The 24,750-nt window shown below is 43.3% G+C and overlaps 1 protein-coding gene and 1 pseudogene across 1 annotated transcript in view; one reads left to right on the top strand and one right to left on the bottom strand.

The window, feature by feature from the left end:
- Positions 1-24,750, bottom strand: part of Fstl4 (follistatin like 4) — a 423,065-nt gene that overhangs the window by 366,563 nt on the left and 31,752 nt on the right. The window contains exon 3 of the mRNA XM_006991320.4: positions 6,851-6,884. Coding sequence (XP_006991382.1) covers positions 6,851-6,884 — 34 coding nt within the window. The remainder of the gene's footprint in view (positions 1-6,850; positions 6,885-24,750) is intronic.
- Positions 12,156-12,853, top strand: LOC143274572 (large ribosomal subunit protein eL19 pseudogene; annotated as a pseudogene).

The following is a 24,750-nucleotide window of genomic DNA, read 5'->3' as shown; positions in this document are numbered from 1 at the left end:
ACCCACTGTGGGTAACGCCATTCCCTAGTCTGACCCCTGAACTGTGCAGGGGTGAAGAAAACTTGCTGAGCGAGCAAGCAGACGGCACAGGAGCCTTGTCCTCTCTGTTCTTGACTATGGATGTGATGCGACCAGAGGTCTCAAGCTCCTGATGATGAGACTCCCCTGCAATTAAGGACTGTCACCTGGAATCGTAAACCAAATGGCCACTTTGCCCCACTATGCTTCTTTGAGTCAAGATGTTTTATCACAGCAACAGAAATAAACAAGAACAGAAATCACTATCTCCTTGACAATGGGACTCCCCACCAACTCCAGATAGGCCTCCCTGGTCTAAGTATTGTGATGGGAACCCCCAAGGATAGGGTGCCATGAGCACTGTCTGTAAGGGATGGGTGTGGAGTGTGGAGGGATGGGTGTGGAGTGTGGAGGGATGGTGACAGCTCAGCAGGCAGCTTGGCCTGATGATCTGAGTTCAGTCAACAGAACCCACACGGAAGAAGGAGAGAACCAACTCCTGCAAGTTGTCTTCTCACCACACACACACACACCCACCCACCCACCCACACACACCATATACACAAACACAAACAAAAAAGCCTGGGGGCAGAATCCCTGCACTTGAGTAGACACCCTAGCAGCAGGGCTGCCCATTTCTCATCTACTTTGGGGCAACTGGGTACAAAGTCTTCTCCATATGCTTAAGAGAGACAGTGTGCCGCAGAGAAGGCCTATCTGCCGAGTAAGGACTGTGAAGAGGCAGGCACCACTCTCTACTTCTCTGAACCCAGCACCTCCACAGGAATGAATAAACGAGTGGAGGCCGGGAACTCCTCGCCTTGTCTAAGTAGAAGTCTACAACTGACAAGGACTTACTGTCCCAGTCCTGTCAACTCTGGTTGGTTTCCTCTTAAGTTCCCTCCATCTGCAGCCATTAAAGTTGGTCCCCCAAACCTGGGAGTTCATTCATCTGTTTTAGCCCAGAGTCAGCCACTTCACATTAGACTGAGACACATTATGCAGGCAATGGAGAGATCCAGAAAACATCTGCTGAACAAAATCAGAATTAATGGCAAACATCATACAGATCTTAATAGCTAAGTTCCCCCAGATGCACAGAACAATAAAGGGGCCATTAGAGGCAGCTGTCAACTGGGGACTGATTCCAGGGGTTTTCAGGAAGCCAGGGTCCCAATTTCACACTCAGCTCTGGCAAGTCCTGTTTAGTTGGGGGGATTTGCATTGCTAAGTGGCCTAAGTACCCAGAGTCACCCAGGCTAAGGGTGACAATCACTCTCTCCTTTCCTCTCCCTTGAAAACAGCAGCATCCTTGCCCTCCCAGTCTCTCATTGCTTTCCTGGAAAGCCAGGCCAGGCTGGCTAAGGCTGGAACACAGTAAGTGAGGCATCCTTGGGAGGGCCAGTAATATAACATGACACCCCGGCGCCCAGCTCCAAACTCAAGCCCCTAATCACAGTACAATCACAGACATCTGGAATAGCTTACAGATCACCTCCTGCCCTTCAGAGATAGCTGACAAGGGCTGAATTATCCAAGCCACTTGCTCCATGAGCTCCAGGGTGTTCCCATGGCTGTAATTCAAAGTGATGGGATCAGTCAGAGAAAAGTGCTGGTGTGAGCCGATGGGTTCTGGCAGGCACAATCAGCACCTGCCCTCTGAGTGGACATGGGAGTGTCTAGGAAGGACTAAGGTTGGCAACTCTTCACTGTGAAGTTTCAGAAGAGGTTGAAATTAAATTTTAGGTGTCTGGGAAGCGATGTAAAAAGAACCGTGCTCCATCTAGGCAGGTGGCTCGGTGGGCAGAAGACTTGCTGTAGAGAAATGAGGCCCTGAGTTCAGATCCCCATCATCCATGAAAAATGCTGGGCAGGGTGGTGTGAGTCTGTAATCCCAGTGCTGGGCAGGTGGAGACAGGAGGATCCACAGGTCAGCCAGCCCAGGTGAATCAGTGAGCTCCAGGTTCAGTGGAAAAGATGCCTAACATTCACCCCTAACCTCCATAAGCGCGCGCGCACACACACACACACACACACACACACACACACACACACACACACACACCATGTGTTCTTAGATGTCTGGGGAAAGATGTGGGGGGGAAAACATTGTTTTAGAAAGCAGACAAAATGTAGCCATGCCTACTTTCCTGTGCAGCAGCTAGTAAGGTGAGTCCTGGATACTAGGTCAGTACAGGGCTGTAATACAGAAGCAACGGCCTTTTCCCTCTAGGGAGGACACGTCTCCTGGCCTAGAGACAACCTGTGGTCTTACTGTCCTACCCCAATCTTTACTAGGAACTTGGATACAAAGTCTCAGGAACCCCCCCCTTCATGAACTTCTCTCGGCTGTATAGGCTTGGTACCCCATGTGATGTGCACTATCCCTTGATGGGCATGAATCGAGAGCAGACACCTTACACAACCACCACCTCTAAGAGTAGAGGGCGGGGAGAGTCCTTCTCTCCACTGACACACGGAACTGGAGGAGCCTCGGATGTAAGGTGCTGGCTGCTCTGCTTGTGTCCTGGAGCATCCAAGGTCGAGGGAGATAATGAATTCTCTGAAACTTCATAATGAGTAAGTGAGCATCATTGCACCCCCTCACCATTCCAGACAGGCTTAGCCCCTGCTGCCTGGCCACCGAGGAAGCCATCCGCTTGCCTGGATCCGCTGCAGCAGACCTCTCAAAGGCACTGAGTGCAGTGCCAGCCCTGAACGCCAGCAAAGTTACATTTGTTTCATCCCATGGGAAGCCGATTCGGGAATACGCTGCCTATTATCTTCCCTGCTGAGAGTGGATTTAACACAAAAGTCAGAGTGATTCTACAGCCCAAACTAACTCAACTGCAGCCACACAACTCATCTGGTTTTTGGAGTTCAGCACTTTCTGAATATACTGGCGCCCTAGGGCTGCAGTATCAAAGTACCACAAACTAGGAGGCTTCGGAAGCGGGAATTCATCTTCTCACAGTTCTGAAACTCAGATGACCAAAATCAATGGAGGGTTGGCCGGACCATTCATGGCTCCTCTCTGAGGCCTCTAGGGGACAATGCCCCATGCCTTTTCCTAGCTAGTGGTTGTCAGCGATGCCCTGTCTCTTCCTTCACATGGCATTCTCCTTCTGTGTCTAGATAAGAAGTTCCCACTGCCACTCATGGAACTAATGTCAGCACTGAACCAGTATGACTCTGCCTTAACTTGGTATGTCTATTGTCTGGAGAGACCCTAATAAATAAGGTCATGTTCACAGATTCTGGCTTAGGACTTCAATATACCATTTTGTCAGTTTGTCTGTTTTCTTTGAGAAATATGGCTCTACATTCACCTCAAAACACCAAGCTGATTTGAACCTGAAGTCCTATTATTAATGTATCACCCAGGAATATCCAGAGGATGTACCCAGAATGGCCTTTTCTTTTTATTAGAACCTATTTGAATATAATAATCACCAGAGATGGCAATGCACTTAAGAACTATAATGGTATTTTAAAAACTAGTAGTAACAATTCAGAATATCTCTTTTAAATTATCTTTTTAAAACCCAAAGGCCTTGGGTCCTTGCTAGTATATCATGAAGATGAGACCAGGGTGCAAATGAGTAGCTTGATTTAATTCAATAAATGATTGTTATCACAAGGTCCTATGCAGGCTGATGGGAGAGAAAAGTCATCATCAGTCTTACCCAGCTGTGAACTGACTGGGAAAGCTACAATAACAACCAGTCTGGCAAGATATGTCCATGGGCTTGATAGTGGCATGAACATTATAGGGCTTACCAACCTCTTCCTGATTTCAGGCCTGCTCCACAAGTAAAGATGTGTGACTGATATTGTAAATCCTGCCAAGAACCCAGGGCTGGGGAGCTCATAGGCCCTAGGGGTGAACGTATTATGGCTATTTTGTTAAATGGACATAATATCAAACTGTCTTCTGCTTCCTAATGAGCAGGATCAAGATGTTGTTTCTCTACACCCATAGAATGATGGCACTCTCGACCCTCACCAGAGAAGCTTCTTTGTGCAGCGGACAGTGGTTAACACAGAACTTCACAACTGGTCAAAGGGCAGAGAAGAGATTGTGGGGTCCTCAGCCACAGCTGCAACATCTCTATCATCTCTACTCTGCCAAAGGCGTAGGAAACGTCAAGGAAGAGGGGCAGAGGTAGTCTAAGAGGCAGATCTGGGGCAGGAAGGACTGGGTTGAAACGCTCTCTTCTGGACATACAGGACCACGACACGTGAACTCATCCCAGCTGCAGCTGCTGATGTGAGATCAAGCCAGGCAACACTCTAGCATGGATTCGAGGGGGCTCACTGCCTGTCACCCATAGCTCAGGAACTACTGACAGCTGTTGGCTGCCGAGAGAGAGAGAGAGAGAGAGAGAGAGAGAGAGAGAGAGAGAGAGAGAGAGAGAGAGAGAGAGAATTCTTTTCTTTAAGGGTATGGTATCTAATAGGTTGCCTGTGCCTAAATAGATGCCCTTACATTCATGTGCTTATAGGCATCACAAATTGGACCCAATTGTTTATGAGAAAAAGGACATGAAGTTGGGGAGGGTAGAAGTAGCGGTGAATTATGGGGAACATAGAGAGGAATAGAAGAGGTTTCTGCTTTTAGGTGATGAATAGGATGGACTAACAGCATCAGCCACCTGCTTCAGGGAAGAGTTGGATGGTATGAAATAGAGGTGACTTGGATGAGGTGCAAAGCATACAGGCTGTAGGAGCATTGAATAAAGTCTCAGGCAGCCACCTCCCTGATCCCCCTCTCAGATTCTGTGATCAGGAGGCTGCCGTTTTCGACTCCAACATCACTCAGGGTGATCTTTCTTCATCACTCTGGACCCCCCAGGGCTTGCTGAGTTGAGCATAACTGACCTCTCCTGTTCCAGGCCAAGTCAGGGCAAGGGCTCACCCCAACATGAATGCTGCTGGACAATAGTGATCTATTTTTGTTGGTAGGAATAATTCAGTGAAATTTTCACAGCACTGTTATTATTTTTTTATACTAATAGACTGTTCTGAAGATTAACAACCCCCAAAACCCATGACAGTGAATTTTCAGGCCCCCAAACACTTGGAAGTCCCATTCATCGCCGTGTGACAAGCATTGACATCGCGCTATTTCAAGAACTCTCAAACACTCAACTTTGACGGAAGCAAACAAGGAAGACATCCTTCACAATAGGAAGAAACTATGTTTGTGACGTCAGGAGAGACTTGCTAATAACAGCCCAAAGAGCATGTTCCCAGGCAGTCACCATGGAGGCTGCTGCTCAGGAAGCAGGAGCTGGGAATGAAGATGGCCTAGCCTGCCCTTCTTGTGCCCGATCTGGTGTGCTCACCATCATCCTTTGGGGGATTTGAAGCCCTGGAAGTTCAGTGAGGACTTTTTTGTCTTTGGAATGAAATACACAGGGCTGTCCCATAACTCCAGCCTAGTCAAAGACGATTTCAACACACTGACTAGATGATTACAAAATGGTTAAGTTTATATGTGATTCCTTCATGCAAATCAACTTCAGACATTTTCAGCCAGGGGTACTCACACGGATAACTTATTCAAAGCCACACAGTGTATGCCAACTTCTACCTTCCTTCCTTTTCTCCAGCTCATAGTCACTGGTCCCACTGGGAACATAATTTTCAAAAATGAACACTGCCCTCCATCTACCTTTATCCAATTTAATTCAGTATCAATATCCAAGGAGCGTGGTTTTCCCCATTGATACGGTCCAGGGGCCACTGCACACTGAGTCCGTGGAAGCCAGAAAGTTCCTGCTGGAATCAGATTACCCAGCTCTTTTGAATTTCTGGTTTCAGAAGTGTGATGACGGCCACTTGGGTGACAGGTATGGACAGTACTGCCAGTGTGTTACCCAGCTCGTAAATGCTGGTACCACAGTTATCCAAGCTTCTCATTGCAATGTGTAGCATAGGTGCTAACTAACAAGGAGGAAAAGATACGTTCGATTTAGGAGTCAAGGATGTTTTCCGATCCCATCATTACTCTTTTAGGAGACAATTCCACAGAGGAAGCTGTGACTAAGGCTAAAACCAAAGCCTATGCACTAGGCTGAGAATACACTACGATTTCTGACTTGATTCACTCCCCATCCCTACAATAAAGAGATGATTCCACAAATCACACAAAAGACATTCTCTCGTTAGAGACTAGCTGTTACTGAAAGTAAATAAGAGAAATTTCCATTAGAAGATTCTGAAATTGCCATCCGTACATGCTTACCTCTGAGACCAGAAAACAAATGTGCCAGAGGAAGGCTGGCAGAGAAAATGGAACATCATGGAATTGTTTTCAAAGGGGAAATTAATTGGTTATTTTTATTCTGGCTTAGATGAAGCTGTAAAAATCTAATCAGAACCATTTTTCATAGAGGCTTTGCCTGCCCAACAGTGAAGCCCCCAAACCATAAACCAGTGTGAGTGTGTGTGTGTGTGTGTGTGTGTGTGTGTGTGTGTGTGTGTGTGTGTGTGTATTATTGATGTTTTCTTCTGGGTGAAACCAAATGACTTCAAATGTCACCCAACACTGAGGGTCTTCAGAGACCACAGATGTGGTGGTTAGTGAGCTAGTTCCCAGGAGCCACCACTGATACTTAAAAGCAGAAACTCTGCTCTCACAGGCAAACCCAGCCTGAAGTTCTTGGCTCTCTGGAAGCAAGAGGCAAACAGCTAGCATGCAGGAAAGACCACACGGTACTTCAAAGGACAGGCTGCCCGTAGTCTAAGTTCATTTTAGTTTTAGTTCCAAGCCTCTTCCAAAATGTCAGCGCCAAGAATGATATCGATGTAAGTAAATTTTTCCTACCTTCTCTTCTTGTGACTTCAAAGCCTCTAGTTTCCTGGAAGAGAAAAGAGACGTGGTTTTGAAGAATAATTCATAGGGACAGAAGGTACAGACACTTGCAAATGGCTCCTGTCTTGTTAGTTTCATTCTCACCAAAAGGTGAAGCAGGTAGTAAGGCGGGACAGTCAGCAATGCTGGGTCTTCTAACCTCACGTGGCACGTGCACATGCATGTGCATGCAAACGCATGGGCGAATGCATATACATGCGCTTGTAAATGTAAACAACTTATTACTTTGGGGACTTAGATTTTAAAAATACGTTATTGGGGCTGAGAGATTAAGAGTATACACTGGTTTTGCAGAGGACCCCAAGTGGAGTACCGAGCACCTATGTGAGGCAGTCCACTTGTAACTCCAGCCCCAAGGGATCTGACACTCTCTTCGGGCCTCTTCCAGCAACTGTACTCATATGAACACACTCCAACACCCAACACATACAGACATGTAATTAAAAATAAAACTAAAACGATTAAAAATACATTGCCAATCATGGGTCTTCTTTATGTGCAGTTTGGGCCAGTTTAGTTCCAAGTATTAAAAAGGACACTTCCAGGGTGTGGTCGCATGCTCGGCCTCATCTCTATGTGCTTATATGGTCCCCAGAAAAAACATATCATGAAGTGTACAGTTATAGTTCCCAAAGGCTGAGATCTCATGGACAATTTAGAGAGTGAGTCTAGTTCGATGGCTAAGTTAAGCCCCTTTGGTTTTCCTAATCCGATCTCAGGGATCTTTTTGATGCCAGCTCTGTACAGTGCAATAAGCAAACTATTCGGAAACTATCCAGGTGCCACAGGATGTCTGCATTAAAATTCAGTCGAACAGGGAGCTTCAGAAGAAATACACATTACTGAGAAATCAAAGGGCGATTTGCCTTGATAAATGCCAGCATTTCAAATTCAGCTGGAAACAAGGCAAATTATTTTTTTAAGAGAATCTTTGAACATGGCACTGAATAATGAAAAATTTTCAGGCAGGGAGCATGGAGGGAGAGTGCACCAGGATGAGAGGATGAGGGAAGGGAGGTCACACACTGAATGAGTATACAGGGGATCGGGGAGAGCAGGAAGGTCCCAGTGAGAAGAACCGAAGGGGAAAGGCCGGGAACACACAGTGCTTTCATAACAGAATGAAGACTCTACAACTCATTGTAAATGATCAGTTTGAAATGAAAACTACAAGGTGGAGAGAAGCTCGAACTCTGAGCTGTCTGCTAAAAGAAAACAACAAATGTGGACCTCCCCCGCCATCCCTCCCCACCAAAATCATCCCAGAGCACTACACTGGAAGCAGGTGGCCTGGTCTTTCCCACCTTGGCATTCTTATCTAGCATCCTGTGTGGTCAGGAGAAGGAAACAACTACAGAGGTGAACCGGGAAACCCACCAAAGGCTGTCCTCCCTGTGACAGCCTAGAATGACTGGGAAGGAGTCTCACTTGAGGAATTTGAGGAATGCACTAGCTCATTTGGCTTGTGGGCATGTGTGTGGGGTTGTCTTGATGGTTAATTGACAAGGAAAGGGTCCAGCCCATTGTGGGAAACGTCATTCTTTACGAAGGGGATTCCGAGACATAGGAGCAAAGAAAGCTAGCTGAGCATAAGCAGCAAGCAAGCAAGCAGTGTGTGTGTGTGTGTGTGTGTGTGTGTGTGTGTGTGTGTGTGTGTGTGTGTGTCCTTTCTTCGCTCTTGACTGCGGATATGACGTGACTAGCTGCTCGAGTTCCGGCCTCTATTTCCTATCACCACTGGACTATAATCTGGAATTGTAAATCAAATAAATCCCTTTCCTCCTAATTTGCTTTAGGTAGGATGCTTTACATAGCAACAGGAATGAATCCAGGCCACTCAAATGATGTCTCCCATGAGTGAAAAGACCCAGTGGGGACCAGTGGAGGACCCATGTCACACAAAGGTGGGCAAACTAACAGCACCACAACACTCACCCAGGCTGGGTTTACTGACATGAGGAAACAAATGAGCCTCCTGAATGCTGGACCCTGGAGGACTATCTGGGTCAGGGTTCAGAGCAGTGGCGTGGAGACAGGAACGATGATACAACATGTATAAACCCAAAGCAAAGCCATCTTCTCCCAAGCAGCTCCTCAGCAACCTGCTCCTGGGCCTGGCAACTCCACCCCCTACAAACCACCACACGTAGTATTGTGAATGAAGGCGTAGTCATAGTCTGCCTTATGTTACCAGGAAAGCCTTTACAAAACATTATTGTCGTTGCATAAAGGTTTTGCATTAAGGAAAGCGGATGTCTCTATAATGTTGTATCTTCCCAAATAACACGGCATTTCTAACCATTTCTTCAAGTCTATATTTGCTTCTTTCTGGAGTATTATGGGCTGGGGAGATGGCTCAGTGAGCAAAGCATTTGCCATACAGGCATGAGGACCTGAGTTTGGGTCCCCAGACCCAGTGAAAAGTCAGAGGTGGTAGCATACATAACTATATTTTTGGATGGAAGTGTACCACAGCACATGTGTCGAGGTCACAGATCAGCTTGAGGGAGTTGGCTCTCTCCTTCCACCATGTGGACCTGGGGCATGGAACTCAGGTCATCAGGCATGGTGGCAAGCACCTTTACCCACTGAGCCGGCTCACTGGCCCAGCAGGTGAGTTGATTGATTTTAAAACCAGCCACTTGAATAAATTTCCTATTGCTTGTGATAGGTCTGCTCCTTGCTTCTCTGGGGATTCTCATTTGCAGCTTTTATGAGCTGCTGAGGTTTCATAACCAATGAAAAACGGCTATAGTTCACTGTCCTGTACTCTGCAAACAGCAACGATCTTATCTCTGTCCTTAATGCCCAACTTCAGTTCTGCTTTCCTGTCTTGTTAACTTCTTCCTTAACTGGACATTAAATGTGGCAAGCTGGGAATCCCAGGACTCGGGAGACTGAGGCAGGAGGATCACCACAAGTTTGAGGCCAGTCTGCATTACATAATGAGTTAAGGCCAGACTGAGGCATGGCACGAGACTCTGTCCCCACCTCCTAAAATAATAAAGGGCGAAAAGTGAGCCTTTTAGCTTGCTTCTGACTTCTAAGAGAAAACCTTTAGTGACTTCCTACTCAAGAAGCGAGTCTCTGGCAGAGGTGTGCTAACTATACTGGTACGATCGATATGCATTGAGTTTCACGTAAATAACGCTCTGGGTAAAAGTGCCTGTCCCCTTACTCTCGTATTTACTGACTGCTTCCCTTGGTTGGTGCGAGGACTGGAATGGGGCCAGCATTTGTCTCACTCTTGCAGCCTTGGTACTGTAAAAGAACAGGTGCTTGATACATATTTGTTGAATAAAAAATAAAATAAAATACATATGTCTTGAATTTTATCAAGTGCTACTTCTGCATTTATGGAGATGATGTTTTCCTCAGTTTTATTAATAGGACGGTTTATAAAGTAGGCTTCATAATGCTCTATCTTTCTGGAATAAGTTTCTCTAACTCATGATATACTTTTAAAAACACAATCGTGGGGGCTAGAAGGATGGCTCAGCTGTTAAGAGCACTTGCTGCTTTTACAGAGAGGATCAGGGTTCAGTTCCTAACACCCATGTGGCAGATCACAACTACCTATAACCCCAGTTCCAGGGGAATCTGAGGCCCTCTTCTGGCTTCCACAGGCACTGTACACATGTGGTGAACATATATACATGTAAGCAAACACCCATGTGCATATAATTAAAATAAATAAATATTTTAAAAAGTGTGATCTTGAATAATATCTGCTGTGATTTTTAAATATGTTTTATATCGATTTCTCTATGATTTTATACTGATAAATGAGGTTGGTATAACTTTTTTATAAATTTAGGAACTTAAATGATTCTAGCTTTATGTAATGAATTTAGAAATTTTCCTATTACCATGGCTTGATACAGTTTAAATAAAACTAGGGGAGACTGGCATTGTGGCCCACATTTGTAAACACTTGGGAGGCAGGACAGGAGGGCAAAAACTCCAGGACGAGCATTGGCTACAAAATGAGACCTTGTTTCAAATTTGAAGAAAAGTGATGTGGAAGTGGATTGCCTGATCATTGAAGGTTTCTCTTACATCTTCTTCTGTTACTGATTAAACAGAGAAGAGATTGAACTTGTCTAACATCTGTCATTTTGGTCAGTGGCCAGTTGATAATAAAATCCCTAAACCTGACTTCAAAGCTGATGATGGAGCCAGGTTGGTGGATGGATTAGAAACTAGCAGCTCTTCCTGGCTTCCAGCAGCTTGTGAACAGCATCTCAGCAAGGTGGATGGCGGGAGAGGCACTGTCAAGTTTAATATTGGACAGACTAGGCTGGGGGGAACAGGTGAGAATAAGCTGAGGCAGTGGCGGTGCAGGGGTGTGGTGGAGAAGGCAATAAGGGGGAAGAACCAGGAGAGAGACACCGTGGTTGGGGGCGGGCGGCTGGTATAAAATGGCAGCATGGCCTCAGCTGATGTGGGAGCTGAGTGGTGTTCTTCGATTCTCAATGTTAAAATGTTGTGACAGGAAATAGTGCCATACTATCCTGTTCAGTGTCCTCATGACTCAATGTGGCCCTGGGACAATGACACTGAAATGAGCCCAGCGAAGCCAGCTAACAGGCCAGGGCAGATTACTCGACACATCCCACTCTTGCTCACACTTCAGCAAATTCTTTAGCTCAAAGAACGTAAATTCTTTAGCTCAAAGAGATAACAACCAGGTAAGCGTGGCTAGGAGAGGCCTGCACATCCACCTTAACTACAGCAGGTGTACAGAACACCATGCCTAGACAGCACTCTAGGAAATTGACTTCTAGAACACTTCAAACTGTACTGCATCTACCCCATAGACACTGTTGTCCATGATACATCCCCCCCAATTTAGTAGAAGGACCCCCACATTCTCATGCCCATGGAGAACACAGACACTTGGGCTCTGGAATAGCATACACTGTGCCAAACTACACTAATCCTCACAAAAGGAATAACAGAGAACCTATACTACAAAATCCAATCAGAAATACATTCGACACATCAAAGTAAGTTGATGTCCAAAGACACCACCAAGAGAAGGCTATTTCCTAAAATGTCTATGATATGAAATTAGAAGAGATTCATGACCAACAGACCCACAGATCTCAAATAGAAATATGGAAGACCAAAACAACATGACTTATCCCCAAAGTCATAATTCTTTAACAAATAACTGCCAAGATACTGAAGTAGACAAAATGCCAGATAAAGAATTTTTTTAAAAAAATGGCTTTTAAAAGTATCAAATTCTGCCTTTTGCCGCTGCGTCCGCAGCCATGAGTATGCTCAGGCTGCAGAAGAGGCTTGCCTCTAGCGTCCTCCGCTGTGGTAAGAAGAAGGTCTGGTTGGACCCCAATGAGACCAATGAAATCGCCAATGCCAACTCCCGTCAGCAGATCCGGAAGCTGATCAAGGATGGGCTGATCATCCGGAAGCCTGTGACCGTCCATTCCAGGGCTCTATGCCGGAAAAACACCTTGGCTCGACGGAAGGGCAGGCATATGGGCATAGGGAAGCGGAAGGGTACTGCCAACGCTCGGATGCCTGAGAAGGTGACCTGGATGAGAAGGATGCGGATCCTGCGCCGACTTCTCAGGAGATACCGTGAATCCAAGAAGATTGACCGCCATATGTATCACAGCCTGTATCTGAAGGTCAAGGGGAATGTCTTCAAAAACAAGTGGATTCTCATGGAACACATCCACAAGCTGAAGGCAGACAAGGCCCGCAAGAAGCTCCTGGCTGACCAGGCTGAGGCTCGCAGGTCTAAGACCAAGGAAGCCCGAAAGCGCCGGGAGGAGCGTCTGCAGGCCAAGAAGGAGGAGATCATCAAGACTCTGTCCAAGGAGGAAGAGACCAAGAAATAAAGCCTCCCTCGTGTCTGTACATAGTGGGCCACCTGTGGCCTCAGGTGGATCAGTCATTAAAATAAAACAAGCCCTTAAAAAAAAAGTATCAAATTCTAAGAAAATACAAGGAAAAATTAAGCTGAAAAATTAATGAATACAATGCAGAATGTTAATGGATTGCACAATGAAGAGAGTTGGAGGGACAAACTGCAATCTTATAAATGGAAAGCTCATTTAGTCAAATAAAAACCCCACTGCAAAGCCAGTAGGTGACATTAAGAAGAAGAGATGATTTTAGAATATGAGAACAAAGTTGGGAAATGAAAACAATCAAACAATAATTAAAATAAAATAAAATATTTATAAACTAATAGGACACATTTACCCAAATATTGAGAAAGACATGAATATCCAGGTACAGGAGACCTTTAGACCCACAACAGACACACCAGAATACACAAAAAGAATGCACACTGAAAACTGCAAGGAATAAACACACCTACATAAGTGAATCTATCAGAATAACTGTAGTTTTTTTTCAACAGAAACTCTTTAGAACGGGAGCACATGGAATGATGTCTTTCAAAACTCTGAAAGAATGCAACTTCTAAACAATATTACTATAGGATGCAAAGTTGTTCTTTGAGCTGAACAAGAAATAAATAAATATGCTCCAATATAAGTATAATGTAAAGGAATTCATGATCAGTAAGCCAGTGTTATATGGAAAACTTAATGGAACCCTATACACAAGAGAAAGAACAAAAATAACCATCAGCACCCAGGAAAAGATAAATTCTAGTAGAAGCATAGATCAACAAGCAAGAATAAAGAAAAAAAATCCAACATCAGAAAAAAATGGCAAAATGACAGGAATTAGGATACACATTTAGTTTATATCTCTGATATAAGTGACCTCAATTAAAATATATGAACTAGATGTCTAGATTAAAACACAAGATCCAATTGTTTGCTGAATGCAAGAAACACACTTCACTGGCAAAGACATATATAGACAGAGTGTAAGGATGGGAAATGACATTCTAAGCAAATGGAATCTGGAGGAGAGCAGCAATATCTATGCTTCTACCCCACAAAGTAGACTCCAAGTGAAAATTAGTTGATAAAGCAGAAATCAAGAAGGTTCCCTGAATGTTGGCACACCACATGACAAGGCACAATCACTACTGAACACAAAGGAGTAGACAGACACCAATATCTAGTATTGGATAACTTCAGATCTCCACTCTTACCAATGTAAGTCATTCAAACTAGTAATCAACAATGAAACTTCAGAGTTAATTCATACTATAAACCAACTGGACTTAACAGGAATCTACAGAATATTCTATCCAGCAATTACAAAATGCACCTCCTTTCAGTAGCACATGGAACTCTCTTCAGAACAGATTTCCAGGTCCAACATGTCCAGTCTGCAGTTCATGGGCCATATGCAACACATGCAGCCAAGCCCAACATGGAATCATAAGTTTGCTAAAATAATATGTGATACTTTTGAAACTATTTTATAATCTGATTGCTCAGTTCTTGAGCATGAACTTTGTAGATAGCAATTGTCATATTGCAATATCAAAAGTTTGGACATTCCTTCAGTCATTAAAGTAAGATTTAAGTTTTTAAAAGTGGTATAATGTTTTGTGCCTTATGAGATAACAATAGGATAATACTAGATATCAACCACCAGAGAAATTACAGACAGTATATAACACATACAGAAGCTTTGAGATGATTAACCAGTAAGACATTGAAGAAATTGGAGAAGATAAATTTTTCCTAGACTCTAATAAAAATGGAAATATAGCAAAATCTGTGAGACACAATGAAGGCTGTTCTAAGAAGTAAGTTTATATCAATGAATGCCTAAAAGAAAAAAAATCAGAGAGCTCTCAAGTTATGTAATGGTGTACCTCAAAATCTTTGAAAAACAAAATAAGCTAAACCCCAAGCAAGAAAGAAATAATAAAAATTAGAGCAGATATTAGTGAAATAAAATCTGAAAGAAAAAAACCCAAAAGATCAATCACAAAAAAGACTTTGTTCTCCAGGAGGTGGTGGTGAATACCTTTAATCCCAGCACTTGGGAGGTACAGTCAGGTGAATATCTGTGAGTTCAAGGCCAGTCTGGTCGACAGAATGAGATCCAGGACAGCCAGGACTGTTACACAGAGAAACCTTGTCTCATAAAAACAAAAACAAACAAACAAAAAAAAAACAAAACAAAAAACACACAAAAAAAGACATTGTTCTTTAAAGATAAATAAGATTGACAAACCCTCAGCCAAACTATCAGAAAGAAAAGTAGAGGAGACTGAGATGAGTAGATCTGGGATCAAACAGGAGATATTACAACAAATATCATCAAAACTCTGGGATCATTAGGGATCATTTTGAAAACTTACCCTCTAATAAAGCGGAGTGTTAGAAAAAATGATTACATTTTTGGGGTATACACTACCTACCAAAATTAAACAAAGAGGAAATTTAAAACTTCAGCAAGGGGGGCTAGAAAGGTGGTTTAGTAGTTAGGAGCATTTGTTAGTTTTGCAGAGGGCCTGGGTTCAGTTCCAAGGGGTCCAACACCTTCTTCTGACCTCAGCAGGAATCAGGCTTGTATGTGTGCAAACATACATACATGGAGGCAAAGTACTCACACACATATAATAAAAAGGAAATGAGATAATAGAGAAATCAAGTCTCCCAACAGTGAAGACCTCAGTACTAGATTTTTTGCTGAACATTACAGACATTTGAAGAACTAATGATGTTGTTCCTTGAGCTATTCCTTAAAGTAGAAAGGGCGAGGTTGTTTTCAAATTCATTCTGTGACACCACTATTACCTCCATACCCAAAATGGATATGGGCACAACCAAAACTTAAAACTGCAAACCAACATCTTTGACGAACAAACACAAAAATCCTCACCAAATATGTACAAACCAAATTAAACAATACATTAAAAATATCACATATCACAATCAAGTTGTTTTTATTCTTGGAACATCAGGATGTTTCAACATAGGCAAATCAATTGATATAAAATGAATCAAGAACAAAAACCATGTGACCCACTCAACAGATTCAGGAAAAAGAAAATCCCTTGACAAAATTCAATATACCTTCAAGAAACTAGGTACAGATGGAGCGTGCCTAAACCAGGAAAAGGCTACATACAACTAACCCACAACCAACATCATAGTGAATAGTGATACATTTAAGACATTTCTCTAAAGTTTTCTTTTTAATTCTGCAAAAGGGATGTAGAAAGAAATGACCCACTGGTGTGCACAAAACTCCCCTAGAAGGTGTGACTAAGCTGGGTATACACAGGAAAAGGGGCCGAGAAACAAGGAAAAAATGTAGTCCAAGCTTAAAAAATGAAAAATTTAAATAAGCCCCAAATAATAAAATGTAAGTACAGATTTTGATGGTAACGTGATACCAAGGAGACAGAAGTTAACTGAGAAAGAATGGCCTTGGTGCACTAACAGACTTTAGAAGATCACAATATTCTCAAGTAGTTTCTATATTTGAATAGATCAAGATGACCGGCAAGCATTCTCTGTGCCTAGGGAAAAAACCAGTAACTCAAGAAAGCCAAAGGAGTTGTTCCCATGGCTCCTTACACACATTCTCCAGCACCCAGTCCAAAATTACCAAGCACGACAGGAGACAGCATTAAAATGACTAAAACCCAAGAAGAGACCTCAGGTTACCAGAGAAGAGCCACTGGTGGTCTAGACTCTACATCAGCAGACGCGGGCTTTAGAATACGACTAAAATGTGGAAAAACGTAGAAAGAAGGGTTCTAAGTTTCAGCATAAAACTAGAATCTATTAAAGAACCAGAGGACGTTCTGAACGGAAATTTAAATAACTGAAGAATTAAACAGATGTAACAGCTCACAAAAAGAACGGCTGGATGAGAGGTAGGTCCGTAGAAAACAATCAGACTCAAGAGCTGTGGTGAGGAAACACAAGAATTAAAATTTTAGGTGTGTAAGAGACGCATAACCCAGTGAAAAGGTCAAACAAGGGTGTAATTGGAATTTGAGAATAAAGGGAGAGAAGGAATTGAGCAGAATTGGCATTTGAAAACAGATTGGTTGCAAATTTTCTTTTAATTAATGAATGACAGCAAGCCAGACATATGAGACCTCTACAAACTCTAACCACAATCAATACAAAGAAACCTATCCCTGAGTTCTTACAGCAAAATACTTGAGTGGCTGTGAACAAAAAGAAATCTTAAGACCAGCCAAGAGCAGCTGGTGGAGATGGCACATGCAGCATCTACAGAAGAGTAGTTTAGGGGTGACGCCTACTTCTGAGGAGACAGGAGAGCCTGAAGACAATGAAATGACATCCTCGAAGTATGGTAGACAAAACCTTAGACTTCTGCATCCTGTGAGAAAACAGGAATGGAGCTCAATAGACAGCTCAGTAGTGAAGAGTGCGTGCTGCTCTTGTGGAGGATTCGAGTTTGGCTCCAGGCATCTATCTATGCCAAGTGCCTCACAACCACCTGTAACACCAGCTCCAGGGGGTCTAATGCTAGCCTCTGGCCTCTGGGGGTACACACACACACACACACACACACACACACACACACACACACACACACACAAATCGGGGCGGGAGACATATGTAAAATTTAAAAAAAAATCTTTTAAAAATTCAGACAGTATTATAGTAAACAGTATTATAGTGAAGGTGAAATAAGGATTTATTTAGGCAAACAAAACTTGAAAGGAAACATTGAGGATTCACAATAGCAATATGAAAAGGAAATAAAAAGTGCCACAGAGGCTTAAAAAGTAAGTAAAAATATCATTTAAAATATTGTTTAACAGTATTGCTATAGGGTAAAAGCTGACTTGCAGGATTAAATGATCATTGAAGGTCAGAAGCTAGAATGGAATAGACTGTCCTAGAACTATCCCCAAAAAAATGATGAAAAATATGTTTTTGTTACTGGAGATATTGGGGAGTCCCACACTGGGTACCTTATTTCTGGGAAAGCTGGACTCCCCTCTTGGGAGTTTTAAAGAATGGACTCGAAAGGAAGCTGGAAGTGATTTGTTGTTTTAGAATTTAGAATTTAGCTGGGCGGTGGTGGCGCACGCCTTTAATCCCAGCACTCGGGAGGCAGAGCCAGGTGGATCTTTGTGAGTTTGAGGCCAGCCTGGGCTACCAAGTGAGTTCCAGGAAAGGCGCAAAGCTACACAGAGAAACCCTGTCTCGAAGAAACAAAACAAAAACAAAACAAAAAAAAAAACAAAAAAAAAAGAATTTAGAATTTAGCTTTGCTTCCCCCCACCCCCAAGACAGGGTTTCTCTGTGTAGCTTTGGAGCCTGTCCTGGAACTCACTCTGTAGACCAGGCTGGCCTCGAACTCAGAGATCCACCTGGCTCTGCGTCCTGGCTCGGCGTCCTGGCTCTGCCTCTGCCACCACTATCCCGCTGCTTGTTTTAGAGTTTAAAATAAAATCAGCTGCCTGGAGGAGGAGGACAGAGAAGGAAGTGAGAAAGTCTGCCCTTTGAGTTAGGCACAGAGGTCAGCAAGCAAACACAGGCCAGACAAGCAGCTGCCAGGCAAAGGTGGGGAGGGCCAGAGAAAGAGAGGAAGCCCAGAGGGTCTGGGAAAGCATGTCCAGGCTCGGGAAAGTATCTGAAAGAAGAGAGAGAGAGAGAGAGAGAGAGAGACAGAGACAGAGAGAGAGAGAGAGAGAGAGAGACAGAGACAGAGAGAGAGAGACAGAGACAGACAGAGAGATACACACAGAGACAGAGAGAGATACAGAGAGAGGCAGACAGAGACAGACAGATATATATATATATATATATATATATATATATATATATATATATATATATATATATATAGAGAGAGAGAGAGAGAGAGAGAGAGAGAGAGAATATGAACAAAAGAGAAAGGTTACCCCTTTCTCAGTAACTCAGAAACTTGGGTGGCTTCACTCGGCCACAGCTGTGGTTCCATAGTGACTACATGGGCAGGGTTTCTGGGAAGGTAAGGTGCATTATCTCATTAAAGGAATAATTATTCCTACCATCTCCTTAGCATGTCTTGAGGAGGAACAGCCCAACTGGAGAATTAAGTCTCTGCCAAGAGGTGAATTTTATTCTTTTGGCTAGGAGGAAGTAGTTTTCCCATAATGGGCATTCCATGACGTTGTAACACCTTAAGGCCAATGGGATGGAGCAAGAATAACAACTAAGACAAGTGAAGAATGAGAAGAAACAAGAAAAAAACAAACAAAACAAAAACCAAAGGCCTCCAACTGCAGGCTGCTTAGAAGAGATCCATGGTAACTACAAGCCTACAAAAGTTTGAATGTGAAAATGTTTAAAAGCAGTTAATATCCCACATTAGTTCCAGCAAAAATTAGTGATAAAAAGGATGGTTCGTAATATATATACCTAATAGGAGAACCTACCCACCCCACCCCACCCCATACACAAAATGAAAGCTAAAAGAGCTGGGAAGAGACATTTTTAGGATATGATAATGATCAAATTTAAGAAATCTCTATTAATAACAGAACAAATGGAGGGAAAGCAGTAAGAATATAGAAGAAAGGCTGCAGAGGCGGCTCAGTGGGGAAGGGTGCCTGCTACACAGACATGAAAACCCTCCCAGCACCCACGTACCAAGACAGAAGTGGCCGCATGCTCATAACCATAGGACGGTAGGTGATGGAGACAGAAGGATCACTCAGGCTTGCTGGCTCCCAGCCTCACTCCCCACTCAGTGAGAGACCCTGTCTCAAAGGAGTAAGAGTGATAGAGCAGGCCATCTGACACCCCCTTCTGGCCAGTGCATGCAACTGCACATACGCATATGCACATATACCAGAGAGAGAGAAAGAGAGAGAGAGAGAGAGAGAGAGAGAGAGAAGGGGAGGGAAGGGGGGAGGGGAGGGGAGGGGAGAGGAAAGGAGAGAAGAGGAGAGAAGAGGAAAGAGGAGAGAGAAGAGCTGAATGCCATAATGAAGAAGCCTGACTTAATAGTATATATGATCACTGCTTCCAACAACTGGGCTCTACATATTCATTGAAGTCTCCATAGAACATTTATTAAAATTTGCTGAGCCTTGCCTAGCAGTAATATCACATGCCTTTAATCTCAGCACATGGGAGGCAGAGGCAGGAGGGTCTTTGAGTTCAAGGCCAGCCTAGTCTACAGAGCAAGTTCCAGGAGAGCCAAGGATACACAGAGAAACCCTGTTTCAAAAAAGAAAAAAAAAATTGCTGAGCCTTCAACAAGTTTCAAATTATAGGACCCACCTGAGAACTTCCTGACTAGAGGGACTTCCAAGTAGAAATCAGTAACCAAGACAGTGAGGAAAATTTCCACAGACATTTGGCCCTTATCTCCCAAAGCAAATCACAGAACTTCCACAGGCAAGAATCACCCGAGAAGCAAGCTCTCCAGAGCAGAATAACAATTAAATTACAACATTTTCACAAGGGATATAGGACTGGGGTCAGCTCTGTGGTTGGGCACTTTCTTAGGGTGAATGGAACCTTGAGTTTTGTCCCTAACACTGAAAAAAAAAACCCAAAACAACAACAGAATAAAAACAAGTGAGATGTATCAGCGTTGAGAGGAAAATGATAGCCTCAAATGCATACTTGAAGGACATTTTTTTAAAGACTGAAAATGAATGACTTAAGCATTTATCTTTAAAAACTAGAAAAATAACAATTTAAGTCCACAAAGGGTAGGAGGAAAGAAATATGACAGAAGCTGAAATCAATACAATAGGGAAGAAAATTGCACCATGAAAAAGTTGGTTCTTTGGAAAGATTAATAGCTTGATAAATCCCTAAGAAAGCAAATCAAAGAGGGAAGGGACGTGCAGAGATGCTAACAAATCACACACGTTGTTTGTTTCCGGTGTCTCTGCAACACAGTAGGGAACAATGGTCTTTGCAGCAGAGGGTGCTGGATCAATGGGACATCCACATGGCAGAAAAGCAAACTCAACCTCCTGCCCTACCACACACAGGTGGAGGTCAGGTACAGATGGATGGGGGCTCTGGAGGTGAAGGGTCATGAAATGGAAACCCTGGGTGGCTTCAAGATGCATCTTGGCAACCTTTAAGAGGATGGAGATGTCTGTGGTAGGTCATGACAGGGTCTCCGAAAGGGTGAGACTGCTATCTTAGACGTGATTAAAACGGAGACTTTGGCTCCTTGCAAAGGTACAACAGAGATGGTGAGAGATGGAGACGCTTCAGCTCTGTGTGGTGGAGGATGGCTTGGAATTTCTATCCCCCTGCCTCCACCTCCCCAGTGTGCTGGGACTACACGTGTGTGCCACCACATGTGGTCTCTCCCCATGATGCTGGGGAAACCAAGTCTTCACAGATGCTAGACGAGCACTTGCCAACTGAGCCATGCCCCAAGCCCGCCACAGGTCTTTAGCAGAATGGAACAGAACTGGTTAAACAGAGACGGGTGTCTCACAGGAAAGTGTCTGAAGTATATCTCTCTAAGTATGAAGTATCTCTGTAGATAAGAAACACACAAGTAGCCTAGCTGAAAAATGAGCAAAAGACATGAACAGCACATTCTTAAACAAGGGAATAGTACTATGTACCACAGAATCGACAATACGGGTTTTTGATTTTTTTTTTTCTAAACTGTATTTTAAGATGCCAAATGTTTGCACAGACTGGAGTGGCTATCATTTCCCAGCTCTAGAGGGATCAGCAACAGCAAATTGACTTCACTAGTCAAAGATCTGGCTGGCTCTGTGAGTCTCCTCCTCAGGAATGAAACCTGTGTCCTGCAGGTCAGGAGTGAAAGCCTGGGTCCTCCAGGAATGGCTCCAAATTATCACAGTGAGTCTTTTGTTGCCTTTAAAAAATTCTTTAGCATCTGTTTATCCAATTCTCTGTATTAAATTCCACTACAAGACATGTTTTGGGGATAGGATGCAGCTTGGTCGACTGGGTGCTTGGTTCAGAATCCATGAAGCTCTGGATTCTGTTCCCAGCACCATATAAATTAACTGTGGTGGGGAGGGGGAGACAGGAGAATTACAAGTTCAAGGTCATTCTCTGGAACATGAAGAGTCTAAAACCAGCCTACACGAGACTCTGTCTCTAGATAGCTAGATGATAGCTAGATAGCTAGATAGCTAGATAGCTAGCTAGATAGCTAGCTAGATAGGTAGATGATAGATAGATAGATAGATAGATAGATAGATAGATAGATAGATAGATAGATAGATAGATAGATAGATAGAGATAGATAGATAGAAAGAACAATGAATAACTGTCTTTTGTTTTTTGTTCAGTTGCTTCTTTGTTTTTGTTTTTTGAGACAGAGTCTCCATGTGTAAAGGAGGCTGGCCTCAAATTCACAGAGACCTGCTTGCCTCTAAATAAATATTTTTTTAAACTCCACAATTATTGTGACATCTGTTTTTCTGACTTAGCGACTCAGCCCTAAGGTAACTATCCAACAGAGCAGGTAGAAAGACTGTAAAAGCCAGAGGTGGCGGGTGACTCCAAGGAAGCTGTCTTCCAGACACGACAGGACTGATGCACATATGAACTCGCAAAGACTATGGCAGCACACAAGACCCACACAGGTTCAAGCCAGACAGGGTCTCAGCACTGATAGAGGGAATGGACACAAAGGCCCACCTCTACCCAAGAAGCTATTTGCAATCGATACATGCTGCAGAAGGGAAAATCGGTTTTCTCCAGCTGAGTGTCACTGGGGTCATCCACGTTCCAAGACAGCCCCATGCCTAGGAGTTTGCCAACACAAAACATACTGCATGGCTATTAGTGGGCTGTTTGTTTCTTTTTTGTTTTGGCATTTGTTGCCTTATTGGGGTTGTTTTGTTTGTCTTGAGCTTTGTTTTGGGGGCGTTGTTTGGTTTTGAGGGAAAGGGGTAGAGAGAGAAAGTATATAAAGTTGGGCAGGTAGGTACATGGGCAAGATTTAAGAGGGGTTAGGGAAGAGGAAAACAATCAAAATATATTGTAGAAAAAGTTTTAATAAATAAAAAATAGAAGACAGTGAGTGATTATGACACCTTCTCAAGTTCACAAACTCCTTAGTTCCAGAGACCAAAGATAATGAAATCGATTAAATGCAGAAAAAGATTTGAGTCCTACACTGAACAATATAAATAAGGATTGAGAGAAAGACCAAGAAGAACACTCCTATAAGGACCAAAGGCATGTTCACTGCTGCTCACAGCTGGTTGCATAAGAGCCAAGAATGGGACCAAACCAGATGTTAACCAATGGTAGAATGGATGAATAAGCCATGGCACAACTCTACCATAGGAACCTGACAAGAAGCAGAAGAACCAATTTCTGCAATAGGAGAGAAATTTGGGTGAGTCTCCAAAGCAGTGTTGAATAAAAGAAGAGGACAACGTGTAAGATTTCAGTCCTTTGAATTCTGGAAACAAGCCATAGTGGTGACCTTGGCAGGGAGAATGACAGGGTTACAAGAGGGTTCTGGGTGCCGGGGAGGTTCTAGGTCATGATTTTGGTGCGGGTCACACAAGCATGTTCACATTGTCAAAATTAACTGAGCTCTGTGCTCGGGAAATGTATGTTTTGCTATGCATTTGATACCAACTGTTGACACTTGAAATATGAAATGTAAGATATCACACAAAGAGTACGCATTGGAAGTTTGCTGGATGGGGGAAACAAACGTCAATCTCTACTGTAAATTATACAGTATATTATAGTATATAATATATATAGTATATAGTATATATATAATATAGAAGATGAGGAAAAGTCTTTGAACACCCCCTCCAAAACAGATTGAAACTTAATTGCCACTTAACAGCATGAAGGGATGGAACCTTGAGGTAAAAAAGTCACAGAAAAGGGTCCTGTCAGAGGAAAGGGCTACTTTTCTCAGGAATGGGTTCCTGGAAAAGACTAAGTCAGACTTAATTTTTCTCTGGTGCGAACATGTGTGCATGTCCTTACTGTGTGACACCCTCTGCCATTCTTTGATATGGTACGAAAGCTCTCTCCAGGCAGTGGTGCCATGCTCTTGAACTTCCCAGCCTCCAGACTTGTGTGGAACAAATCTCTGTTCTGCATGGATAATCCAGTATTGTGCGTTCTCAATGTCAGTTCTATAGAGGAAAAAAAAAGGCTACACTCTGCTGATTACCACACACAGAGGAAGGGACCCAGGCAGAGCTCCGCTCCAGTGTCAGAAATACCACCCCACAGTCTCCTGCCACCAAGTAACCCACAAATACTCATGAAAAATACGACACAGATGAAGAGCTGGGCTTTCAGATCAGATAGCTCCAAGCCTGTCCGCACCAGATGCCCCCAAACACACAGGCAGCTCCTCTGTAACCATTCAAGCTTCCCAAGCTTCAGTTTATGGATCTGTGAAATCTAGGCAGGAACAGAACATTCCCACAGAGTAGTATTGATGTAAATGACGGCGAGTCTAAACCTGGCTTCGTAGGTATTTGGCACAGAGGCCTCCAACGTTAATCTTGACCACGACTGAAAATAACCAAGGGAGACAGAACAACTATTGGAGGAGGCAGAGAAGTTCAATGCCTCCCTGATGGTAGAGGGCTAATCACAATCTGCCCTTCCAGCCCCTGAGAGAGCAAGTCCCTAAAAGCAGAGGAAACATACAAAAGTGAATTCGTTGGCATGCGTGGTGACATCGGGGGCCCTGAATGCCTCACCGAAGGAAGAAATGATATTCTGTGGAAAGCATCAAGTCAGACGGTTATAAATGAGAGTAAGCGCACAGGTCTTTCTTAATGACTAAATTTCTTTAACTAAAAATCTAATTTTATTGTGGTATAAATCATACTTTCTTGAAGTAGGGAATTAATTTTAGATTTTTCATTCACTGTTCATAACCTTTCCATGAATCTGACAGCCAAATCATTCTAAATGTCATTTAACCAATACAATACAACGGCTTCATTC

The sequence above is a fragment of the Peromyscus maniculatus genome, chromosome 8, assembly GCF_049852395.1.
Source record: "Peromyscus maniculatus bairdii isolate BWxNUB_F1_BW_parent chromosome 8, HU_Pman_BW_mat_3.1, whole genome shotgun sequence".
NCBI lineage: Eukaryota > Metazoa > Chordata > Mammalia > Rodentia > Cricetidae > Peromyscus > Peromyscus maniculatus.
The sequence above is the reverse complement of the archived record's forward strand: the minus strand, read 5'-3'. Positions and strand labels throughout refer to the sequence as shown.